Raw genomic sequence first — 25,990 nt, 5'->3', positions numbered from 1 at the left:
GGCCAGCAATTTTGGAGCTTGTTGCATACATGAGTGTCCCCATGGACTCTATTTGAACCGATTCTCAAAAGTGAGAGATCAGGAGCCCATTGGGAGGCACATTACATTCTGTTCCAGAGGGCATTGATACCCTCCATGGAGAGAGAGAGAGAGAGAGAGAGACTGTGTGTGTGTGTGTGTGTGTGTGTGTGTGTAATGAATCCAAAAATCAAGCTGGAAGGGAGTGCAAGGCAAGCTAGAGAAGGGGGTCGGTGAAGGGGGAATGTTGTCCAGTCTCCCTGGAGTGTGTCTCCTGCATCATGGAAGTTACAGATAGGGAAAGCCAGCAGAGAAGCTGGCAAAGAACCCAGCAGCACAGCCACGCAAGGACCTAGCAGACATGTCAGGCCCAAGAGCACCGAGGCATCTTACTGCTACCTAAATATGGTATTTCTAGTTCCCTTTACCTGTTCTGTTCTCTCTCCCCTTCTCCAGGCTGGGTAGAGGTGGAGGACAGGAGGCAGAAACTGCAGTCACTGGACTGAAGGGAGGACAGAAACTCTAGACTAGGAGAGAGAGAAGGACAATGCACCCTTTCTGGTAAAACCCACTGGCAGCCTGTGGTTGCTGAAAAGAAGTCTTAGCTTTAAATCAAGAGTTGAAGTGTTGATTGTTATGTTAGACATTCTCATTTCTGAATTAAGGCTTTGTTTGCCAACTTAAAAAAATTGTAGATCTTGATTAAGAGTGATCAAAAATTCATGGGACTCTCAATTCTTCGTTTAGTGGCAAAAGAAGCACTTCACTCCCTGAAGTATTAGCAGTTGTGGGGAGGAATTAAGTTGCATCTGTAGTTTTACCCTATGAGTATAGTGCAAAATCCATGCATGACCAGTCATGTCCAACCCTTTGCAACCCCATGGACTGTAGCCTGCACAGCCCCTCTGTCTATGAGATTCTCCAGGCAAGAATAGTGGAGTGGGTTTCCATTCCCTTCTCCAGGAGATTGACCTGACCCACAGATCGAACCCAGGTCTCCTGCATTGCAGGCTGATTCTTTACTGGCTAAATCAAGCCAGGTTATGCAAAATGCAGTGCAAAATATGTATAGGTTATTTCTTAACACAAAAATATTAATACTACAAATCTACTCATCTTTATAATTAATTTAAAATCTCCCCTTGATTTAAAAAATTTACTTGTTAAACAGTTCTGTCATTCCAGATAATTAAAGGGTTGGCCTTCCAAGTAGATTTTGAGTTTTCTTCGCAAATGGATTTTTTTTTTAAAACATCCTTTTTATTTTATTTATTTATTTAGGTTGGTGAAAAAGTCATTGCAATTTCAGACCGTGAATTTTATTTATTTATTTATTTTTTGAATATTATTTATTTATTTATTTGGCTGCACAGGGTCTTTTGTGGCATGTGGGATCTAGTTCCCCCACCAGGGATCAAACCAAGGGCCTCAGCATTGAGAGCTCAGAGTCTTAACCACTGGACCACCAGGGGAGTCCCCAGACCGTGAATTTTAAATCATCAAAATAAGAACCATTACAATCAGTACATTTTTGCCAATGAGATTAAGTTTGTTATTCCTGTAGCATAAAAATCTGTGTCTCGGGATTCAACAAACTCTTGGGAAGCATTTTCTCCCTCCTGCTGGTTGTGAAAGCATTTTCCTTGCAAAAGTTGTTGAGATGCTTTAAGAAGTGGTAGTCAGTTGGCGAGAGGTCAGGTAAATGTGCCAGGTGAGGCAAAACTTCATAGCCAAATTCATTCGGTTTTTGAAGCATTGGCTGTATGACGTGTGATCGGGCGTTGTTTTAGAGAAGAGTTCGCGCTTTCTGTTGACCAGTGCTGGCTGCAGGCGTTGTGGTTTTTGATACATCCTCATCAATTTGCTGAGCATACTTCTCAGATGTAATGGTTTTGCTGGGATTCAGAAAGCGATAGTGGATCAGACAGGTAGCAGACCACCAAACAGTGGCCATGACCTTTTTTTGGTGCAAGTTTGGCTCTGGAAAGTGCTTTGGAGCTTCAAGCTGGTTGTCAGTGGTTGTCGTGTAAAATCTTTTTTCATCGCATGTCACAATCCAATTGAGAAATGGTTCGTTGTTGTTGCATAGCATAAGAGAAGACACTTCTAAACAATGATTTTTTTGATTTGCAGTCAGTTCATGAGGCACCCACTTACTGAACTTTCTCACCTTTCCAATTTGCTTCAAATGCCAAACGACCATAGAATGGTTGACGCTGACTTCTTCGGTGACTTCTTATGTACTTGTAGGAGGGTCAGCTTTGATGATCCTCTCAGTTGGTCATTGTCAGCTTCCAGTGGCCGGCCACCGTGCTTCTCGTCTTCAAGGCTCTCGTCTCCTCTGCAAAACTTCTTGAACTACAATAAGAAAATGCGATAAGAAAATCACTCAAATTTGCCTTTTGCCTTAACATCATTTCTCTAGTCTAAAATAAATATGAAGTAAACAGGAAGTAGTAAGTCATTAGCGTAAAAATATAAAGCAAGAAATGCTTATTAAAATGATATATAACATAACCACATTTATTTAAGAATGTATTTCAATATCAAACAGCAAACTTCAACAATGCAAAACGGCAGTTACTTTTGCACCAATCTAAATGTTTATTTTTGGTTGTGCTGGGTTTTCCCTGCTGAGTGGGCTTTTCTCTAATTGCAGAGAGTGGGGGCTACCCTTTACTTGTGGGGTGCGGCTTCTCACGCAGTGGCTCCTGTTGTTGCGGTGCACAGGCTCTAGGGTGCATGGGCTCAGTAGTTGCCGCTCCTGAGCTCTAGAGCACTGGCTTAACAGTTGTGGCACACGGGCTTAGCTGCCCTGATGTGTGGGATCCTCTCAGGTCAGGGATCAGACCTGTGTCTCCTGCATTGGCAGGTGGATTCTTCACTACTGAGCCACCAGGGAAGCCTTAAGATGGATTTCTTAACAGAGACTCTCTATCTAGGACATATTCTTGCTGATGGCACTGACAGACAATAATTCCTTATTTATTTTCACGATTGTCTGAGGTCCTATTACTAATAAATAATGGGAGTTGGTAGACAATTAGTAGCCCTCATACTTAGCCCTCAGTTCTGTGTTTGTCATATTAGAGCCCAGTTCTCATGTTTAAAGAGTCTATAATCCTCCATAACTGTATCTAATTTCCCTCTCAGTATCAGTTGGATTTTGCATGTCTTTGGATTTCAAAATATCTGACTGACTTCCAATTGGATTCTGTATAAGGCTTTGACTGTAGTCACAATTTCTGACTTAACTCTCATGACTTAAGGCTTCGTTGGACCTCCTTATCATCTGTTTCTCTTAACTACTTCTTTATATTTTTATTGCTTCCTCAGTTCAGTTCAGTCGCTCATTCGTGTCCGACTCTTTGCGACCCCATGAATCGCAGCACGCCAGGCCTCCCTGTCCGTCACCAACTCCCAGAGTTCACTCAGACTCACGTCCATCGAGTCAGTGATGCCATCCAGCCATCTCATCCTCTGTCGTCCCCTTCTCCTCCTGCCCCCAATCCCTCCCAGCATCAGAATCTTTTCCAATGAATCAACTCTTCGCATGAGGTGGCCAAAGTACTGGAGTTTCAGCTTTAGCATCATTCCTTCCCAAGAAATCCCAGGGCTGATCTCCTTCAGAATGGACTGGTTGGATCTCCTTGCAGTCCAAGGGACTCTCAAGAGTCTTCTCCAATACCACAGTTCAAAAGCATCAATTCTTCGGCGCTCAGCCTTCTTCACAATCCAACTCTCACATCCATACATGACCACAAGAAAAACCATAGCCTTGACTAGACGGACCTTTGTTGGCAAAGTAGTGTCTCTGCTTTTGAATATGCTATCTAGGTTGGTCATAACTTTCCTTCCAAGGAGTAAGCGTCTTTTAATTTCATGGCCGCAGTCACCATCTGCAGTGATTTTGGAGCCCCCCAAAATAAAGTCTGCCACTGTTTGCACTGTTTCCCCATCTTTTTGCCATGAAGTGATGGGACCGGATGCCATGATCTTCGTTTTCTGAATGTTGAGCTTTAAGCCAACTTTTTCACTCTCCTCTTTCACTTTCATCAAGAGGCTTTTTAGTTCTTCTTCACTTTCTGCCATAAGGGTGGTGTTATCTGCATATCTGAGGTAATTGATTTTTCTCCTGACAATCTTGATTCCAGCTTGTGTTTCTTCCAGTCCAGAGTTTCTCATGATGTACTCTGCATATAAGTTAAATAAGCGGGGTGACAATATACAGCCTTGACGTACTCCTTTTCCTATTTGGAAATAGTCTCTTGTTCCATGTCCAGTTCTAACTGTTGCTTCCTGACCTGCATAGAGGTTTCTCAAGAGTCAGGTCAGGTGGTCTGGTATTCCCATCTCTTTCAGAATTTTCCACAGTTTATTGTGATCCACACAAAGGCTCTAGAATTTAAAAATAGTTCATTTGCAGTAGTTTTCAAGTCATCTTACCTTTTTTTCCTTGTAATTTCTTTAGTCCTCTGACTGACTGAACAGATTCCTGATATTTCTCCTTGAAGGAATGCTAATCCCGTTTGCTGTGCACTGCTCCCAGTTTGTTTTTTTACACTGTGATGTTTACCGTGATCTCATCTTCACCAGGTGTCACGTTTGAGTGTCAGAGTTCTTCTCAAGCGTGTACTTACTGAGTGGCTTCACTTTCCCTTTATGTTGCTTTCCTGATGGTATTCCCATGTTTTTTCTGTGTCCATTATTTAAGATTCCTGCTATACTTTTCTCAGGTTCTGAAGTGTGTTCCACAGGGTTGCACTGCTGGAAGTTTGATCTCTTGGTTAAGTGGAGTATTAATCTGCTGTATTTTTACTAGCTTCAGAGAGTGTTACCTTTTAATGAGAATTGTCTTGTAGCATAAAGAAAATATTTCAAAAATATTCAACGTGCAGTGCTCCTCCTCATTTGTCACTGTATTCAGGGGGAAGGCTTGAGCCAATAGTACTGTGAGCATACGCACAGTGAGCACTTCATAAATGCGTATTGACTGAGGAGCCTTCCTGGCATGCATTGCTTTATTCCACTCATATTCCCAGCATGTATTCCCAGCACAGAGGAAGAAGAATGGTGATGTTTGGTGTCTTCCAGAATATTGCACAGCTCTCATAGCTGGCCAGCACTATATGAAACAGGCTATTGCTAAAGCACTATCTACTGTAATAGTTAAAATGTGTACTGTAGTGAAGGTAGGAATCCCGGGTTGACTTGGTATGAGCAGTAATGGCACTTTTGATGCTATGTCTCATTTAAATTAAAATATTTCAAAGGTAGAACATACGTAAACGTACTTACCTGGAGTCTGACTCTGTTTCTCTTGGTTTGGCCTCTTGTATAATGCCTTTTTCCTCGCACTGGCTTTCTTCATGGTTACAAGAGGGCTGCCAGCAGTGATGTGGACCGTTTGCTTCCTTGTAGCTAGCGGATTACAATCCAGAGGGCAGGAGAAAATTGTTCCCCACAATCATTGAACAAGACTCTGATCTTATCCAAATTTAACACTTGAAATCAACCACGGTGGCAAAGAACATTCCTTACAATGGTAGGCTTAGGCCTGGGGTAATTGCCTGTCCCTCAGCACCAAAACCAGTATTAAACCCTAGCCAGAAATGGGCAAGACAGTCGTGAAGAAGATTGCAGAACTCTACTGAAGGACAGGAAAGAACTCTTGACTAAAGGAGCAGCATATTCATGAACGACTAAACTCAGCTATAAAAATGTCAATTTATTATATATCATTTATATGTTACAGTAGCCAGAATCCTACTAGATTTTTGTGGCTAATTCTCATATTCATATAGTAAAGAAACTGCAAGAAGGACTGAGAGGGAGTCCCCTGGTGGTCCAGTGGCTTGGGCTCCACGCTCCCAATACTGGGGGCCCGGTTCACTCCCTGCTCAGAGAACTATAGCCCACATGCACAACTGAGAGTTTGTACAACTGAAAAGATCCCTTATGCCGCAATGAAGACTAGAATCCTGTGTGCCGCAGCCAAGACCTGGCACAGCCAAATAAATATGTAAGTAAATATTAAGAAGAAGGACCAAGAAAGTATTTTAGAAGGGAAGAACAATGGGGTAGGATTTTCCCTATCAGATGTCAGTATATAATACTATAGTAACTAAAACTTGCAAGACTTCCCTGGTGGTCCAGTGGTTAAGAGTCCATCTCACAGTGGGCGATGAGGGTCCCATCCCTGGGCAGGAAACTAAGATCCCACAAGCCGTGGAGAAACCAAGCCTGTGCATGCTGCAGCTTTGGAGTCCTTGCATCACAACTGGAGAGCCTGTAACAAAAGATCTCGCGTGCCGCGACTAAACCTCGACACAGGCAAATAAATATTTTTTAAAACTTCTTACTGTGTAAGAATAGACAGAGAAGTATAGCCATACAAAGAAGCTATAAGCAGGCTTTTTTATACCTGTCTACTTGATGATAAAGATGCAATACATCTTTATCAATTCTGAGGGAAAAGGCCAGACTGTTCAGTAAGGTGTAGGGATAATTGGGTATCCATTGAAATGAATTAAAGTTAGAGCCCTACCCCAGCCCTTTTCCAGAATAAACCAGAGGCCTTTTAAAGAGTGAAAGATCAAAAGAATATAATAATAGGAGGAAAGTATTTGTATAGTATTAGTTTGAGAGGCTTTTCAAAGCAAGACGCAGAATCTAAAAGCCAAAAAGTTGATGCATTTGCACAGATAATTAAAATTTGCATATTGGAACATAACATTAAAAGTTAAGCATTTCTAACCAAGTAATTACCATCTTCTACATATAGACAGTCCCTAAAAATACATGAGAAAAGGGTAAACGATGCAATGAAATAATGGTCGTAGGACATTATTAACGAAGTCAGTGAAGAAATATATTTACATAATCACTAGGCATATGCTGCTAAGTCGCTTCAGTCGTGTCCGACTCTGTGTGACCCCAGAGACGGAAGCCCACCAGGCTCCCCCGTCCTTGGGATTCTCCAGGCAAGAACACTGGAGTGGGTTGCCATTTCCTTCTCCAATGCATGAAAGTGAAAAGTGAAAAGGAAGTCGCTCAGTTGTGTCCGACTCTTAGCGACCCCATGGATTACAGCCTACCAGGCTCCTCCATCCATGGGGTTTTCCAGGCAAGAGTACTGGAGTGGGGTGCCATTGCCTTCTCTGACTAGACATATGAAGAGATGCTAAATCTTGAAAATCAAAGACATAAAAATTTAAACAATAATGGAATGTCATTTTTCAGCCATCAGATTATCATTCTTTTAAGCTATTGCCAGTATCCATTTTGGGGAAACCCACAGAGAGTAAACTTGTTTTATACAGTTGGTGAAGGACGAAAATGAACAAACGTTCAGCATTCATGTCACACCCATTAGGATAGCCGTGATGAAAAAGAAAAAATGGTAAGTGTTGGAGAAATTGAACCTTGTGCATTGCTGATGGGAATGTAAAATGGTGAAGTCGTCATGGAAAACAGTATGGTGTTTCCCCAGAAAGTTAAACAGAATTACCATATGACCCAGCAGTTCCACTTCAAAGTGTATACCCCCAAAGAACTAAAAACAGGAAGAGGTCTCGGGTGTAACAGTGTTCAGAGCAGTGTTATTCACAGTAGTGAAAAGGTGGAAACAACCCAAAGGTTAATCACCAGGTGAATCGATAAACAAAATGTGGTATGTACAAAAGTGGAATATTTAGTCTTTAAAAGGAATGAAATTCTTGGGTAAATCTCAAGGAATGCTGTTGCTGGATCATATGATTAAAGTTTTGTAAGAAGCAGCCTATTGACTTCGTTGAGTACTACAATGTTTGAGTCTTTTTTAAAAAAAACTCATTTTAATATCTTGAAAATATATTCATATGTTGCTTGTAATAGGAAAGTAATTTTTCTTCTAGTTTTATTGAGATATGGTTGGCATAACTATATAAATTTAAAGTATACAGCATAATGATTTGATTAACATACATCATGCAGTGATTACCACAATAAATTTAGTGAATATTCATTGTCTCCTATAGATACCAAAGAAATAGAAAAAAATTTTTTTTGGATGAGAATTCCTAGGATTTACTGTCTTAACTTTCATATATAACATACACAGTGCTAATTGTATTTATCATGTTGTGCATTATATCCCTGGTATGAGTAATAACTAGAAGTGTGTATCTTTTCAGACGTAGGGAACAGACTGGAGGGTTCAGGATGGGGAGACACGTGCACCCGTGGCTGATTCATGTAGATGTAAGGCAAAAACCACCACAATATTGTAAAGTAATTAGTCTCCAATTAAAATAAATGAATGAATTTTTTTAAAAGTGCATACTTTTGACTGCCCTCAACCAATTCCCCCCACATACCCCCATCTCTGGTAACCACAAATTTGATCTTTTTCTATGAGTCACTATACTTTGTTGAGAAATGCTGCACTGGAAGAAACACAAGCTGGAATCAAGATTGCCGGGAGAAATATCAATAACCTCAGATATGCAGATGACACCACCCTTATGGCAGAAAGTGAAAAGGAAAAAAGCCTCTTGATGAAAGTGAACGTGGAAAGTGAAAAAGTTGGCTTAAAGCTCAACATTCAGAAAACTAAGATCATGGCATCCGGTCCCATCACTTCATGGGAAATAGATGGGGAAACAGTGGAAACAGTGTCAGACTTTTTCTGGGGGGGCTCCAGAATCACTGCAGATGGTGACTGCAGACATGAAATTAAAAGACGCTTACTCCTTAGAAGGAAAGTTATGACCAACCTAGATAGCATATTCAAAAGCAGAGACATTACTTGGCCAACAAAGGTCCATCTAGTCAAGACTATGGTTTTTCCTGTGGTCATGTATGGATGTGAGAGTTGGACTGTGAAGAAGGCTGAGTGCCGAAGAATTGATGCTTTTGAACTGTGATGTTGGAGAAGACTCTTGAGGGTCCCTTGGACTGCAAGGAGATCCAACCAGTCCATTCTGAAGGAGATCAGCCCTGGGATTTCTTGGGAAGGAATGATGCTAAAGCTGAAACTCCAGTACTTTGGCCACCTGATGCGAAGAGTTGACTCATTGGAAAAGATTCTGATGCTGGGAGGGATTGGGGGCAGGAGGAGAAGGGGATGACAGAGGATGAGATGGCTGGATGGCATCACTGCCTCGATGGACGTGAGTCTGAATGAACTCCGGGAGTTGGTGATGGACAGGGAGGCCTGGCGTGCTGCGATTCATGGGGTCGCAAAGAGTTGGACACGACTGAGCGACTGAACTGAACTGATACTTTGTTGGTTCCTGTTACACCCATTGTGATTCTATATTTCTGTACATTTCAAACTGATCACCATGGTAAGTATAGTCAGGATATGTCACCTTACAGAGATAGTACAGTGACTGACTGCATTCCACACAGTGTACATTTCATACCCATGAGTCATTTATTTTGCAACTGGAAGTTTGTACCTCTTAATCTCCCTCACCTATTCCTTTCTTCTCCTACCCCCTTACCCAGGAAAAGGATTTCTAAAATAATAGTTAAATATGATCACAATATAGAAAATTTTATGTTTCACGGTACAAAGATAACATTTTCAAGTTTTGTGCATTTTCTTTCAGGTTTTTATTCTGGGGGGTTGGTTTTTTGATCATACATAGTCTCTGAAAGGGCTTCCCTGGTGTCTCAAACAGTAAAGAATCTGCCTGCAATGTGGGAGACCTGGGTTGGGAAGATCATGGCAACTCACTCCAGTATTCTTAGCTGGAGAATCCCCAAGGACAGAGGTGCCTGGCAGGCGAGTCCATGGGGTCACAGAGTCCGACATGACTGAGCGACTAAGCGCAGCACACAGTCTCTCAAATGTATTGACAGTTTTGTTTCCAGCTTTTTTTTTTGTAATTAATTTTATTTTATTTTTAAACTTTACATAATTGTATTAGTGTTTCCAGCTTTTTAAAAACTCTATATTGGTGTCATTAAAAGTTCTTCTAAAATGTTTACTTTGGCTACATAATTGTGACACATCAGTACCATGAAATAGCAGCTTAACATTTCTCTATTGTTAAGACAATTACATAACCCCCTTCTTTATATATAAATTCATTTTTATAGTACTCATTATTTTGTTATGATTGATTCCTAAATGGAATATCATCTTAATTTTAAAATTGTAGATACACCATATGTGTGTGTGCTAAGTCGCTTCAGTCGTATCTGACTCTGCAACTCTATTTACTGTAGCCTGCAAGGCTTCTCGGATTCTCCAGCCAAGAATACTGGAGTGGGTTGCCATGCCCTCCTCCAGGGTATCTCTCCGACCCAGGGATTGAACCTGAGTCTCTCATATCTCCTGCATTGGCAGGCGGGTTCTTTACCACCGACGCCACCTGAGGAGCCCCAGATATACTGAGACTTTTTAAATATATAAAATCTTAAATTATACTGGTGCTCTTTTTTTTTTTTTTTTTTTTTTGAGGAGAAACAAGACATAGAACCTCTTTTTTCCATACCGTATTGTGCATGAGTTTTGATAAAGCAGTAGACTTACCTGGTTTCTTTTACTGTTACCTTTTTTCCCCAACCTCCTTTCCTTGACATTCTTTCCCACCTATGAGGACTTCTGTATTTCTTTCAAAAGCTTTGAAATTTTATTTCTAAAAAGGAGCAAATCAGAATTCCAATGCAGCCAGCTTGAATCAATCTTTCTGTTCCTCCAGGCAGTGAATTAGCCCTTTAGAAAACATTGGCATTATGTCTCTGAAGCCTCAGAGTCTGTATAGGTGGACTGGAATGCGTTAAACAGAAGCATTGTCAGATCCTTCCTCAAGTCTAAAGATGAAATCCTGTTCTTACTAATTATAAGCCATTTTTGTTGTTGCTGCTGCTGCTGTTTTTTTCTGAGTTACTTCGGTTTTAGAAGTTATTTGCTTTAGTGAAAGTTGGAAGTAGGTTGTTATAGTATGTAGTTGGTTCTTGTTTTATTTTACAGAAATATGTCAAGCGAGTTTGCTCTTTAAAGGAGTCCTATGGTGAATATTTTTTCTCATTATGGAATAGCACTTCTTTTTCTAATTTTGTGAATGTGGACTTTTGTGTTTCTCTCAGTGACAAATACTGAGATATTTTGTTTCTGGTTTAGACTATAGTGCTTAGCATTAATTCATTGTTGCCTTTGAACTAGGTAATATTCTCCCATATATTAATATCTTGTGTATTTTAGTTGGGTTTGTTACTGCAAAAAAAAACAGATTTCTATAGTAGTTAGTAGTTCTCAAAAGTGTGATGCCCCTAATCAGAAGCGTCAGCATCCATCGCCTGGGAGCATGTTAGAAATGCACATTGTTAGGCTCTGCCCTAGACCTCTTCTGTTCAAAGCGAGAGGGGGCGCCCAGCAGCCTGGGCTTTAACACGTCCTTCGGGTGACCCTCATGTGCGCTCATGTTTAGGACCACTGGTTTAGATAATATCTGCAGTGGCTGAAATCTCGGCTCTTAATCACTGAAGGCCTAGATTTGGTTTAATTCTGAGGTATGTGTTAGGAACTATGGCAATATTGCTTCTAAGAGGTGTGTAGATGAGAAATGGATAGCATGGGCTGCCGCACAGAAGTTGCTTTCATTGTTTCGAGCAATTGAGATTTTAGGAAATAAACATAGAGCCAAGTTTCCTTCCCTGCTAAGTTGAACCAAACTGTTTCAGTGCTTAGGATAATTAGCAGAAGCTTCTCATTTGATACCATCATTTAACAGAGATAGTTAAAGTGACAAATCATGAAATCACATCTAAAATACGTAAGATTATTTTCAGAGTTAAGAAATTCCTGAATTAGCTCTCTTTCAAAAGCTTTTAAGTTGTAAATAATTACAAGCAGACATACAATATCTGGGAGACATTTCATTAATATAATTAATTAATGAACATATATAATTCATTAATTACAATGAATATAATTAATCAACATATATTAATATGTCCATTAATTATTGGCTTATTTTTACATAGTTCTTCATTTAGGGAGTAACATCTACCTATCTGGTTAGTTTTTAAACATTTGTAATATAAAAATGTGCTAATACCTACATGTATTTTTTCATTGGAAAATACTCCTAAATGTATATATTACATGCATTTATTAAATTATTTCAGGTGGGTCCTTCAGGGTGGAATATTAACATTTTAAACATGGTGTTATTTTATAAATGAGAACTCTTGTTTTAAAGAACAAGGTCTTGCTAAATTTAGGGCTTTAAAGCTTATTTTGGCTCTTAACTCTACAGCAGATTTTTGTATTTCAACTTAGGAAGATAATGACTCTCTCTAGAAGAGGTATAACTGATTTGGTGGTGATGTCCTCTTGTCATCACAGATGGATCTTGCTCGTGCTATGGATTAGAATCAGGGACTAGACAGCCAAATGAATACTAACAATATTGCCTTTGTACATATTGAGAAGTGGAAGATTTCTTAAAGTCAGGGTAAATCTACCAACTTTTTGAAGATACTGTTTGTGATTTTTAAGCAAAAAAGGGTATCTAAGTATAATTCATCCTCTCTACATATAACGAAGTCATATTGTGAAAGATCAGTTTTTTTACAATCAGCCAAAAGAAATTACTCATCCATTTGTTAATTATTTTCCAAATGTTTCTAACTTAAGAGTGAATGAAGAGTAGAATATATTTTAAGAAAGCCCTTACCCAAGGGGCTTCCCTTGTGGCTCAGCTGGTAAAGAATCGGCCTGCAGTGTGGGAGACCAGAGTTCAATCCCTGGGTTGGGAAGATCCCCTGGAGAAGGGAAAGGCTACCCACTTCAGTATTCTGGCCTAGAGAATTCCATGGACTGTAGAGTCCAGGGGGTCGCAAAGAGTCAGACATAACTAAGCAACTTGCACTTTCACCCAATCAATGAGTCTAAGATTTCTAATTAGTTTACAGCAAAAGATGTGGTAGAGAATTTCCCGTGATTATTTATTTAGTTTGGGGCCCAGGTGAGATTAATAAAATTGAGACGGGAAGCAATGTTCTGAAATTAACCAATCCCTTTCGGGGTGGGCTCAACCACATGCTAATGAATATTCTGTGTCTAAGGTCTCTTTATGCTTGTGTTATTTAATCCATTTTCAATATAACTTACTACTTTCTAAGCTTGTATGTTTAAACTGGTTACTTTTAAGATATCTAAAACGTGTAATATTGGCAATGCTGTGCTGTGCTTAGTCATGTTCAGCTCTTTGTGACTCCATGGACCATAGCCTGCCAGGCTCCTCTGTCAATGGGAATTCTCTAGGCAAGAGTACTGGAGTGGGTTGCCATACCTTCGTCCCGGGGATCTTCCCAACCCATGGATTGAACCCAGGTCTCCCGCATTGCAGATGGATTCTTTACCATCTGAGCCACCAAGGAAGCCCATGAATACTGGAGTGTGTAGCCTATCCCTTCTCCAGGGGATCTTCCTGACCCAGGGATCAAACCAGGGTCTCCTGCATTGCAGTCTATTCTTCACCAACTGAGCTACCAGGGAAGCCCAAATTGGCAGTACGTTTGTCTGATAGATTTTTTCTTGTCTCAGAACTTAGTGTATAATTCCTCATAAAGTACCTTATTTAAGAAGAATAATTAAGAATAATTTCATTTTTGACTCTCTATTAGTGAAACAGGTCACAGTACTACCAGTCTATAAGAAACAGAGTGTTTCAAAAAGACTTTAGTCTGAAGTGAAATGAAATTTGAAGAGAGAATTTATATAAAACAAGATTTTTTTGAACTTTCAAATTAAAATTTTAAATAATATACTTCAGGTTGTTTGTGATGGAGGCAGGGAATCTGATGAATGAAGACTGAAAAGATTGATAACGTATTCATTTTTTTTGTATAGGATAAGAAGAAATATTTTAAACTTTTTCAGTCTGCCCTAGTGATTCATGGTACTTGCTTTTCTTCAAGTTGGAGAAGTCAGTTCCCAAAGTAGTCTTTGACATTTTTTGTTATGCTGACTTGGGCTGAAGGCAAATCTTATTTTGTCTTCTTGATTCATAAACTTTATGTTAAGCCAGTTTATCTTAGCAAGCCATTTTCTTTGTTTCAATTTTATAGTTATCTGAGGGAAACCAAAAGTATGCAAACCTACAGAAAAGCATCGAGAAAGCTAAAGTTGGCAGACATGAAACGGTAAGTGTGTATCTGTACGTTCTTTAATAATGTCGGTTCTAAGTGTAATGGAAGCAATAGTGCTTCCTGTGAGGAGGATGCTGTTCCTACTAGAAAAGAAGCAAGTCCCAGCAAGGGCTGTGAACATTTGACCTGATCCGCTGACTGTGAACCTAGATTTATTATTATTGTATTGTATACGGCAGTGTAGCAAAGAAACACAAACCCCGGAGCCAGACTGCCTGGGTTTTTGTCTCCTAAACTCTCTCTCCTCCGTTTTCTCAGTTGTAAAATGGGGAATAATAAAATCTACTTCATTGAGTTATTGTTTGATTAAGCTAGCTAATATTTGCAAAGCACTTAGAGCCTGGCACAAAGTAAGCCCTGTATAAATGTTTATGTAAATTTTTAAGAGTTGGGATTTTTAAAAGTCTTGGCACAGAACCAATTGAAAACTGTCAATATAGGGTCTTTGTGGTCTTGTAATATTTTTAAGTTATTTAAATGAATATTGACCTGTATTGTTTTTTAAAGTACAGTGTTCTCTAAAGTATTATATTAGGGTTTTTTTTCATGTTGACGTATGGCAAAACCAATACAATATTGTAAAGTAATTAGCCTCTAATTAAATAAATTTAAATTAAAAAAAATAAAGTATTAGGGGTTTTTAAAAATCACTTTACTTTTTAGTTTTATCATTATCTCAAGTTTGAACTTATGACTTGAAACAATGTTGAAGATCAACATGAACCTCTAAGCCCTTCATAGCAGCCTCTGTACCACTTGTTGTGAAGAGACTCAAAAACTTGTGACATTGTACAGAAGATACATCACAGACTTACACTGCTTTATGCTTTTCAGAGTTAGTTTACATATATTCTTTCATGTGAGTAGTCAGCACGGCCACGGATAGGAATTGGAGAATGGTAATTGCTAAAGAATATTTAAGGGAAGGTGAGTTCTGGGCACAACCTGAAACTTGTATTTCTTCATTTGGTAACAAGTGCCACTTTTTAAAATTCAGTCGTGGTTTTTTTCCTTTGATTTGGCAATAACCTATAGAAGCACCTTCAACTAATGGTGACATATTCATGCCCCATAATAGTCAGTCTGCTGAAGATTACCCAGTCCACTTTAACCACTGAAACTAGGGGAAAAAAGCACTAGCAAACCTAGTTGGTGCCTACAGCTATCAGATTATAGTAATGAGAGTTCAGAGTGACTCCTGAGAAAGATGAACTCTTATGTTCATCCGGAGTTCGCTAGTCAGGAGTTTTCAGAAATAGCTGAAAGCCTTTTCTACCTATTAGATAGTATTCCTGGTGGTGCTGCTGCTGCTGACAGTGACAGTGAGGAAGACATCGCGGTCATATGTATTCTGCTTACTGTGAGCCAGGCAGGTACTGTTCCAAAGGCATTTTCTGTATTGAATTTTGCCAATAGTCCAAGGAGGTGGCCTCTATTACCGTCTTCATTTTTACATTTGAGGAACTGAGAGCACAGAAAGGTTAAGTAATGTGGCAAAGGTCTTGTTGGTAATAACTAGTCTGGGATGGCTCCCAGTTCAGGATATCCAAGAGCTGTCCCTGTATGCACACAGACACTCAGCACTCGGCTTCACCTGGCTTCCTTGGCTTTTTCTCCTCTCGTTTTTCATTGAGGATTATGTATGATTTGGGCATTGATAGCAAATAATGATCATCATATTTTGTGGTTATTTTAAATCACTCCTGAACTGTGCTAATATGGCCTACCTTAATCATATATAGCTGTTTACTTTTGAACAGCTAAACAGTTAAAATTAAATACAATTAAATTTGGTTTCTCAGTAATAAGAGTCACATTTCATGTACTTAGTAGCCCCATGTGGTTAATGTTTCCTGCACTGGAGAACACAGATCTAGAACATTTCTATTATTGCAGAGTTCTGTTGGACTCTGCTACATCATAGCTCTATACATGCATTCTGTTGCATCGATGCTAGGAAAAGGAGCCAAAGAGAGCAACTGAAGGCAAAAGTAGAAAAATACAAGTACAAAAATACAAGCTAGCAAGGAACCTTAAACGAGTCCCATTAGAGACCTTGAACTCTATTTGGTTTTGCCTCAAACTTATCCTATAATTGGAGAAGGAAATGGCAACCCACTCCAGTATCCTTGCCCTGAAAATCTCATGGACGGAGGAGCCTGGTCGGCTATAGTACATGGGGTCGCAAAGAGTCGGGCACGACTGAGCGAGTAACAGTTATCCTATAATTCTATACCATAACCTTTTCCAGTGTTTGATTTTGGTTTGGGCTTATTTTTCACACACATAAACTGAATACCAACAGCACTGTGACTTCTACCTGTTAATGAAAACTGTGGCTAGAAATGTCAAATACTGTTTATTGGATCATTGTTTGTTTCAGAGTTTTATTTTGGTTTACCTTTAAAGGAAAGTGATGGGAGGTCACAGTTCTATTGTTTCTGATATCTTTAAATATTTTTTAAAGTTAATCATTCTTGAAGACTAGAAAATTATCTAGAACACTTTTTTTTTTTTAAGGAAAACTTTATACTGTCTGATGTTGCCATAAAATTTACATACATATATATAGTGTGTGTGTGTGTGTGTGTGTGTGTGTGTGTGTATACACAATCTTGAGAAACTCTCCAAAAAATTACCATTTGTCATGTAATGACAAATGACAACTATTATGTAATAACAATCATCTTTGAGTTTCCATTCAGTTAACATATACATAAAATAATTGGAGATTGCAGAGAAAAATGAGAATTGAGTTTGTTCTTATACTGTGAATATATGTATGTGTGTGTATATACTAATATTAATGTTGTCAAAAGCCCAATTCATATCAGTTATGAGAAATAAGATAAAAATGTTTGTAAAATGTATAATCTTATAACATGCATTTTGTTTGTCTTATTGGACATAACGTTATTTTGAATGCAGGAAGAGCGAACTATGCTAGCAAAAGAGCTTTCTTCACTTCGAGACCAAAGGGAACAGCTAAAGGCTGAAGTAGAAAAATACAGAGAATGTGACCCACAAGTTGTGGAAGAAATACGTAAGTTTGTGTTACTCCCTGAGAGTTCTTAACTTTGCTAATGAAAGATACTTTATACTTCTAGTTGCCTTGTAACCATTCTCCATGTATATGAGAAAATAAAGCCCTTAATGCTATTACTATTGCATTAATATTTCCATTAAGGAGTCTTAATGTTAAAGCACTGAACAGTCAAAACTGAGCATTTCAAGAATAAGGAGAGCTGGTGGGGTAGGATAAAGGTAAGGATAAGGTAAGCTTAGGAAACTGAGGAGTCAGAGAAGGAGCTAAGTTGACCTCAAGTACCTTGTATCCAGAAAGAAATACACTGTTATAGGAAAAGAATACCAAAAGATTTGAGTTTACAAGTTGCAGAAAATTAATCCGTGTGTTGATTTTCCGTTTGAATATTCCAGTGATGTTTTTCCTTACTTTTAAACCAGCGTCCCCAAAGCTTCATTTTCAATATTTTTTTGTACATTTATGTAAAGATAGAATTTTGAATATTTGAGGAAATGAAAGATATTATACTTAATTGTTTAGAAAAATATGCATAACTTTTTTCATATTTTTCTGTCTTAGATTGTCTTTTCATTTAGGAAATTATCAAGTGAAACATTTAGAAAAATGTGATTGAAGGCTTTGAGAGAAAATTGAAAATATTTAGTGTTTTTAAATTAACCTGAGGACAGTTCGATTACAGTTAAGTTTGATGGTGTTATATATAACTAAAAAAATGTTAAGCAGTTCAGTTAGTGTAATCTAAAGTTTAAATTAATTTTAGAGATTGATTCCACTTTGCACAACTCCAAGAGGTGCCATTCAAATATATGTAGTACACAGCCTAGATAATATATATTAGCCCTGATTCAGCTGATTACCCAGGGTGATTTTCAAAGCAAAGTGGAGACTTTGAAAGAACCCTCTGCCAGTCGTTTTCTGTTAATTATTTGAGGAGATAACATTGACTCTTTCATGCTGCCATGGTTTCGTTTCGTGTATCATCTTCCTACAGAAGAAACTGTTGATACTAACCAAATCTGCCTCAGAATTAACCACTCTAATCTGTTGTATTAAAGTTTTAACTAATGTCAAGTGACCCTCAGTGTACACAGGCACATCAGAGCAGCAGGAGACAGGCTAGGCGCTCACGACTAGGAAGCGAGGCCTCGCCGTGGCCTCCTGTAAGGGGAAACACAGACTGCTTGTTAAAGGGACAGCAAGTATTGTGTATCCTGCCCGGAGCGGCGTCTCGTCAAAGAGCGCTTTTAAGAACAGTTTTCTTACCCGGATTTGTAATACTTCTGGTGGCTTATTTTCAGGATCAGCCTGCCTATTCCCTCTGGCAGTTGATCATGAAAATTCTGTTTCAGGAACCAAATATGATCTTTCGCCTATTACTTTCACTTGGATCTGCCTTCCTGATTTTAGTTTTGTCTAATTCTTGGACTTTTTTCTTGAAGTGTCAACTCTTCGCTCACCTGCCTCATTCTCTTTTCTGTCTCGGGACCCACAGCTCGTAGCCACCCCCAGCCACGGCTTCTGCTTCTCACTGTGTGGTCCCACTGCATTGCCACAGCTCTTTCCCTGGGCAGATGACTGTGACTAGTACCACCTGCACTTGCAACCTCCCGTTTTTACACACCTTTCCACAGTTAGATTGTATCTGTCCACTCAGGAATGACTAAAAACTCTTACTTAGGCTTTCAGAATCACTCTGACCCTCACTGATGGTGATCCTAAGCCAGTAGATCTCATAGTGCAGAAAATCAGTAGGGATTTTGTGCCAGACTAATTCATGAAGTGGGAAAACTTATTTCGAGCATGTAACTTCAGATTTGACATTCCTTGTACCTCTGAACCAGGGAGCAATTTTGGCAAGTACATCACTTCTTAGAAAGGTGATAAAACTTGAAGGGAGAAGTTTCAGGTATATTAAAGGTGATGAATTTTCTGGAGAGTTGAGTTGAGTCTAGCATAGTTGAGATAGAAGTTGCAACTGTAATTTTGTACTAGTTGCCTGAATTCTGCTCTCCATCTTAACCTTTAAATTTAACAGTTTGGTAATTTATTTCTCAACCCAAGGAAATATGCCAATGTGAATGAGTTTTAAGCAGGGTAGGAGGGCTAAGTCAACGAGAAGAAAAATTTTCTGGTTTACAGTAAGTTAATAGATTTTATCTCTCTTCATCAACATCACACCTAGATTATCTTTTAGTATTTATTTATGCAACCATATAAGGTGAATCTGTATTTGGGTCCTATAGAATTTATAATCATGAATCTATTACACATATATGAACTTTTGACATTTTCACATTGTACATTTTTTACCTTAATAGAATGAGAGGATAAGAGTCTTTCCTGGCTTTTTGCTATTTTTCATTCCATTAAAAAAATCATCTACTTTTATAAAATATATAATTATAGAAAATTGCATATTAACTAGACAGTAGATATCTAGGATAATTACGTTATTTCAAAAATATATTTTAGATGTGAAGTAGAGTATTTCTTCCTATAGAAACTATAGAACTACAATCAGAACGAAAAAAAAAAAAGCTATCAGAGCCTATATACCTATAGAAAGAATTTTTAGGCTAACTTTAGTTCATACTTTTATAGAGAAATGCCTAGTCCTCTGCTTTTAAAATTCAGAACAGCTCACAAAAGTTTATTCAAATGTGGCACTTTGACTTTCAGCCAAGATAAAGTAGTAATGTACTGAATTCATGCACACATAAAAACAAAAAAATGCGAAATAATGGTTTCCAAGATACTTGAAATTAGATGGCAAAGAAAAGTGATTCCTAGAAAAAGGAAACAGACAAAGTAAGCCTTACAATTATCCCAACGTATTTTTTTTGAGGGAATTTCCTGGCTGCAGCACAAGGAAGGAGAACCTTGGAAGAGCCCTGCAGACTTCCTGAGTCAGGATGAAACTGAGAGTCAGGGAGACCAGCGAGGATAGAGTTCACAGGACAGCATACTGGAGAGCAGAGAGTGACACAGACAGAGAGCCCTGGTGTCTAGAGAGAGCTCCTCTCAGGTATTCTGTGCACGCTTATGAGGCGACTACCCAAAGCTGAGGAAAGAATGATCGCAGAGGGCCAGGAGGAAACCAGTGCCAGGCAGTCCGAGAGGACCAGGAATAGAGTCTGTTCTCAGCAGCCGGATTAGAAGCATTTGTAATTCACGAGGCACTGAGTAGAGTATCCAAGATGGACTGAGCTCTACTCTCAACCCAGCTCACAAACCGTAAGAGCAAGTCTTGAAAGCATCAAATTATTGCAAAATAACTTAAATGCATTCCAGACAAAGCTCAGTAATACACAAAAATACCCAGCACCCAGCCGTGTAAAATTCATAATGTCTGGCATACAATGAAAGATTACCAGGCATATACAAAGAAGTAGGAAAAATATGTTCATTAGTGAGAATACTCTTTCAATCAAAACTGATCCAGAATTCACACAGATAATGGAATTAGAAGACCATAAATGTAAATGAAAGTTGCTCTGTCATGTCTGACTCTTTGCAACCTCATGGACTATACAGTCCATGGAATTCTCTAGGCCAGAATATTGAAGTGGATAGCCTCTCTCTTCTCCAGGGGATCTTCCCAACCCAGGGATTGAACCCAAGTTTCCTGCATTGCAGGCAGATTCTAAATGTATTCTATATGACCAAAAAGTAAGTAGAAGCATTGAAGACATAAAAAAGATCCAAGTCAAACTTCTGGAGATGAACACTACAGTGTCTGAAAAGAAAAATGCACTGGATTGGATTAATAGCAGATTAAACTTGCAGGATTAGTGTATTTAAAGACTATGGCAATGAATATGATCCAAAATGAAACTCAGAGGAAAAGAAAAACTTTTAATGAAAATAACATCTGTGAAACATAAGACAACTTCAGTGACCCTAATATATGTGTAATTGGAGTCCCAGAAGGAGTGTATATTGGGGATGGGGGCACGGTAAGGACGTTTCAGGTCAGAAAAGTATCTGAGGAAATAAAGGCTAAATTTTTTTCAAATTTGATTAAAACTGTAAACCCACAGATTCAAGAAATTTAAATATGTAGGTAGTAAATGGCAGTCATTTTCTTATCACTAAATCTAGAGAACGTTTTTTAGGCTTTAACTTGACTGACCAGAAATCCTCTTTCCTCAATGAGATTATTGTTTTTAAAATGTGCTTTTTGGTAATGAGGGACTTCCCAGGATTTAGCTATCATATTATTGCGGAACAGATTAAAGGATTATGAGTTTCACAAATTGATTTTAATAGGATTTTGTTCTTAATAGCATGGCTATAGCACCCAAATTATAACAATCAGGCTTGTCTCTAAGTTTATAATGGCTTATTTTGAAACAATTTTTCTGTGAGTAATAGGTATAACCCATATGTCCATGTAGATACAGCTATGTATTATCTTTTATTTCTCAATAATCCCTGTAGGAAATATTTATATTTCATCATGCTAATTGAATTAAAGTGAGAACAGATAAAATAAATTGTAGTAAAAATGAATTCTCACAGTAAAAGGTTTGGAAAGTAAATCTTATAAGTACTTAAGAGATTTCTCTTAGAAATAAATGGCCAGATGACAATGAAAATGGTGGAGTAAGGACCTTTGAAAATGTACCCTTCCATGAAAACTGGAAAAAATTATTAACAGCTTTTCCAGAACTCTAGAGATTAACCAAAGACTAACCTAGTCAAGAAAAATGGCCAAATCTCTGTAAGAAGAGCAAACTTTGTGATGTTCAACTTGCCGTACTCTCATCTCCTGCTCTCCAGCTCAACAGTAACCTTGAGAAATATCAGGCCTGCATTCTTAGTATCAGAGGGAGTAGAATGGACCTGGAGCTCTTTAAGACCCTCATGCCAAAGAACTGTTGTCATTATTTGCTATCTCTGATGCTCCCCTACAAGCTACCAATAGAAAGTATTGCCTTTTTTTGACCTGACTTGGAATATGCCCATCACTAACAGGGGAGCATCCCTCGGAAGTGTTTGTCTAAAACTGTTACAGGCAAGAATTTTAACTTCACAGCTCTCTTGGGTGATGAATAAGTTAACAAAAACAGTGGGCTAACCAAAAAATTTTAAAGGAGAAGCCAAAAGAGATGTTCTTACATACCTTGAAATCAACATATTCCTAGAAATCTAAATGCCCATACACACGTTGGGCTATGCTCATTCTCATAAAGACCTGAAGCGGTCCTAGCCTCCCACTGCCTGCTGACCTTGACGCTCTGTGTAGAGGTGGAGGCTAGAGCAGAGTTGTAAATCACCTAACTGAATATTGTTGGAACGTGCTCAAGCACACACATGCAGCCTCTCAGCAGAGATGTGAAGATTTAGTCCAGGTGTTTAAGGAAATCCGTATTCAGTCATTGGCTGACCAGTAAGCAAACTGGAGACTTCAGTAGCCATACATAACAAAAAATACAGACTTAACAGAATTAGTTCAGAGAAATCACTAGCTAAACAATAACTAGTAGCCGCAACAGCAACCCTGGGAAGAATCAGATTTCCAAAGTTGAAGCATTATATTATTGTAAATGTCCAATTTCCACTGAAAAATTACAAGACATGCAAAGAAATTAGAAAATATACCTCATGCATGATTTTGAACTTTAAATCAGCTGTTTAAATATGTTAAAAGAGCTAAAGAAAAATATGTTGGACTTCCCTGGTGGTACAGTAGATACAAATCCACCTGCCAATGCTGGGGACACGGGTTCAATCCCCAGTCCAGGAAGAGTCCACATGTTGTGGAGCAACTAAGCCTGCAAGCCCACTAGGCACCGCTGAAGCCCATGTGCCTAGAGCCTGTGCTCTGCAGCGAGAGAGACCACACAGTGACGCGCACTGCAGTGCACCGCCACCGCGGCAAAGAGGAGCCCCTGTACGCTGCAGCTAGAGAAAGCCCTCACACAGCAATGAAGACCCAGTGCAACCAAAAATACATACATTTTTTAAAATAAAAAATGATCTGTCTAAAGCAGAGTACATCATGAGAAATGCCACATAAGCTGCAATCAAGATTGCTGGGAGAAATATCAATAACCTCAGATACGCAGATGACACAACCCTTATGGCAGAAAGTGAAGAGGAACTAAAGAACCTCTTGATGAAAGTGAAAGAGGAGAGTGAAAAAGGTGGCTTATAACTCAACACTCAGAAAACTAAGATCATGGCATCTGGTCCCCTCACTTCATGGCAAATAGATGGGGAAACAATGGAAACAGTGACATTTTATTTTGGGGGGCTCCAAAATCACTGCAGATGGTGACTGCAGTCATGAAACTAAAAGACGGTTGCTCCTTGGAAGAAAAGCTCTGATCAACGTAGACAGCATATTAAAAAGCAGAGACAATACTTTGCCAACAAAGTCCTGTCTAGTCAAAGCTATGGTTTTTCCAGTAGTCACGTATGGATATAAGAGTTGGACTATAAAGAACACTGAGTGCCAAATTGATGCTTTTGAACTGTGGTGGTGGAGAAGACTCTTGAGAGTCCCTTGGACTGCAAGGAGATCCAACCAGTCCATCCTAAAGGAAATCAGTCCTGAATATTCATGGGAAGGACTGATGCTGAAGTTGAAACTCTCGTACTTTGGCTACCTGATGTGAAGAACTGACTCGTTTGAAAAGACCCTGATCCTCGGAAAGATTGAAGATGGGAAGAGAAGGGGACAACAGAGGATGAGATGATTGGATGGTATCACCAACTCAATGGGCACAAGTTTGAGCAAGCTCTGGGAGTTGATAATGGACAGGGAAGCCTGACGTGCTGCAGTCCATGGGGTCACAAAGAGTCGGACATGACTGAGCAACTGAACTGAACTGAACTAAAGGAAAATCTGTAAATGATATCTCATCAAATACAGTAATCCCCTACATACAAATGAGTTCCATTCCAAGAGCACATTCGTAAGTCGAACAGTTAGTCTAGGTACCAAGCAACACAATTGGCTATATAGTACTATACTATATACTGCAACAGGCTATAATACTTTTCACACAAATAATACATTTAAAAAAACACAAAAAAATAAAACATTTTTAATCTTAACTATACAGTACCTTGAAAAGTACAATAGTGTAGTACAGCAGCTGACATATTAGGAACTGGCATCCAGTGAACAGGCAAGACGAGTTACCGACTGGAGAGGAGGCGGGAGATGGTAGAGTTGAAGTATTGTCAGCCGTAGGAGATGGAGGGCAAGCTGCAGCTTCGCTCATGCCTCCTTGCTAGCTTCAGTTCTATCTACTTTCTTGAAAAAAGACCCAGTGACGCCTGGGTAGCAGCTCTTGTTTTCTCATCATAGATGATGACGTGGCAGCATTGGGTTGCATCTGAAGAGCTGCTGCAGCTTCTGTGTATCCTTCTACCTTGCCATTTCCTGCATCGAAAATTTCCTCAGCTAGTCCTTCTTGTCTGTCTCTGTTCTTTCTCTGGACCTCCTGTTCCATTTTTTTGCCTCGCTCCACTCTCAATTATTTTCACTTTTGTTTCCATCATTATCACTTGGTGCTTCTTAGCAGCACCAGCTGCATTACCACTGCTTTTGTGCTTGCTCTTGGACATCCTGGACTAGAAATAAAGATATTGTTCTACTGTACTCCATACACTGCTGTACAGTAAAGTACACAGAAACACAGCCACCTGTAGAGGACGCATGCATGTGACAGTCTGCACTAGACACGTGAACTGACTTACATGAGTGGACATGTGAACACACGTTTGCATGTTTGAAGATTCATATGAAAGGCATTTACTGTAGAGAATATAAATAAAGAGGTAGAATAAAGAAGGAACCAAGTAGAAATTCTGGAGCTGAAAACTATAGTAACTAGCTGAAACATTCACTGGAAGGATTAACAGCAGATTTGAGCAGGCAAAAGAAAGTTATCTTCAGTAACTTGAAGATAGTTCTGTTGATATAATCCAATCTGAGAAACAGAAATTAGAAAGAATGAAAAAACATTAACAGAGTCTCACAAACCTATGGTATGGTATCAGAAATGCCAAAATTCCCATAATGGCTGTCCCAGAAGGAGATCAGAGAGAAAGCTGCCAAGGGAATAAAAGCTGAAAATGTCCCAAATCTGATGAAAAACATTAATTTACACATCGAAAAGGCTTAACAAACTCCAGTTAAGACAGCCTCAAAGGGATCCATACATAAACTCATAATGGTCAAATTGTCAATTGAAAGCAATAAAAAAAGTAACTCAGCATATTTAATGGATCTTCAATCAGATTCTTAGAAGCCATAGATGCCAGACATATTAAAATGACATATTCAAAATGATGAAAAGCTGTCAACCAAGAATTCTATATCTGGAAATATTTTTCTTCAAAAATGAAAACCAGGCTAAGATATTCTCAGGTAAATAATTGAAAGAGTTTGTCACTAAAAAAAATATAGAATTCCTTCTGGTTGGAGTGAAAGAACAGTAGACAGTAACTGGATCAACATGAAGAAATAAAGTAGATTTATATGAGTAAATCTAAAGGACAGTATTGTGTATTTTTGTTCATTATCTCTTACATTCTCCTATCCAATTTAAATAAAGCTGCATAAAGCAATACTGATAAAGATGTTTCAGGGCATGCAGTGTATAAAATGCATTTGTGACAGTAACAGCGTAAAAGTGGGGAGAGAATGGAGCTATACAGGGGCGAGACTTGTATACTGTCGACACTGGCGGCAATTCTAGTTAAAATGTTACTAGTCATCCCTACGGCAATCACTAAGAAAATGACCCAAAAATCGTT

At 38.8% G+C, this 25,990-nt stretch overlaps 1 protein-coding gene across 3 annotated transcripts in view; it reads left to right on the top strand.

Moving 5' to 3' along the window:
• The window catches only part of MND1 (meiotic nuclear divisions 1), an 82,313-nt gene that overhangs the window by 44,280 nt on the left and 12,043 nt on the right, over positions 1-25,990 (top strand). For all 3 annotated transcript variants that reach the window (XM_055550013.1, XM_055550012.1, XM_055550014.1), the window contains exons 5-6: positions 14,089-14,163; positions 17,098-17,212. In XM_055550013.1, coding sequence (XP_055405988.1) covers positions 14,089-14,163; positions 17,098-17,212 — 190 coding nt within the window. The remainder of the gene's footprint in view (positions 1-14,088; positions 14,164-17,097; positions 17,213-25,990) is intronic.

The sequence above is a fragment of the Bubalus kerabau genome, chromosome 16 (assembly GCF_029407905.1).
Source record: "Bubalus kerabau isolate K-KA32 ecotype Philippines breed swamp buffalo chromosome 16, PCC_UOA_SB_1v2, whole genome shotgun sequence".
Lineage (NCBI taxonomy): Eukaryota > Metazoa > Chordata > Mammalia > Artiodactyla > Bovidae > Bubalus > Bubalus kerabau.
This window is presented reverse-complemented; position numbering and strand designations above follow the sequence as displayed.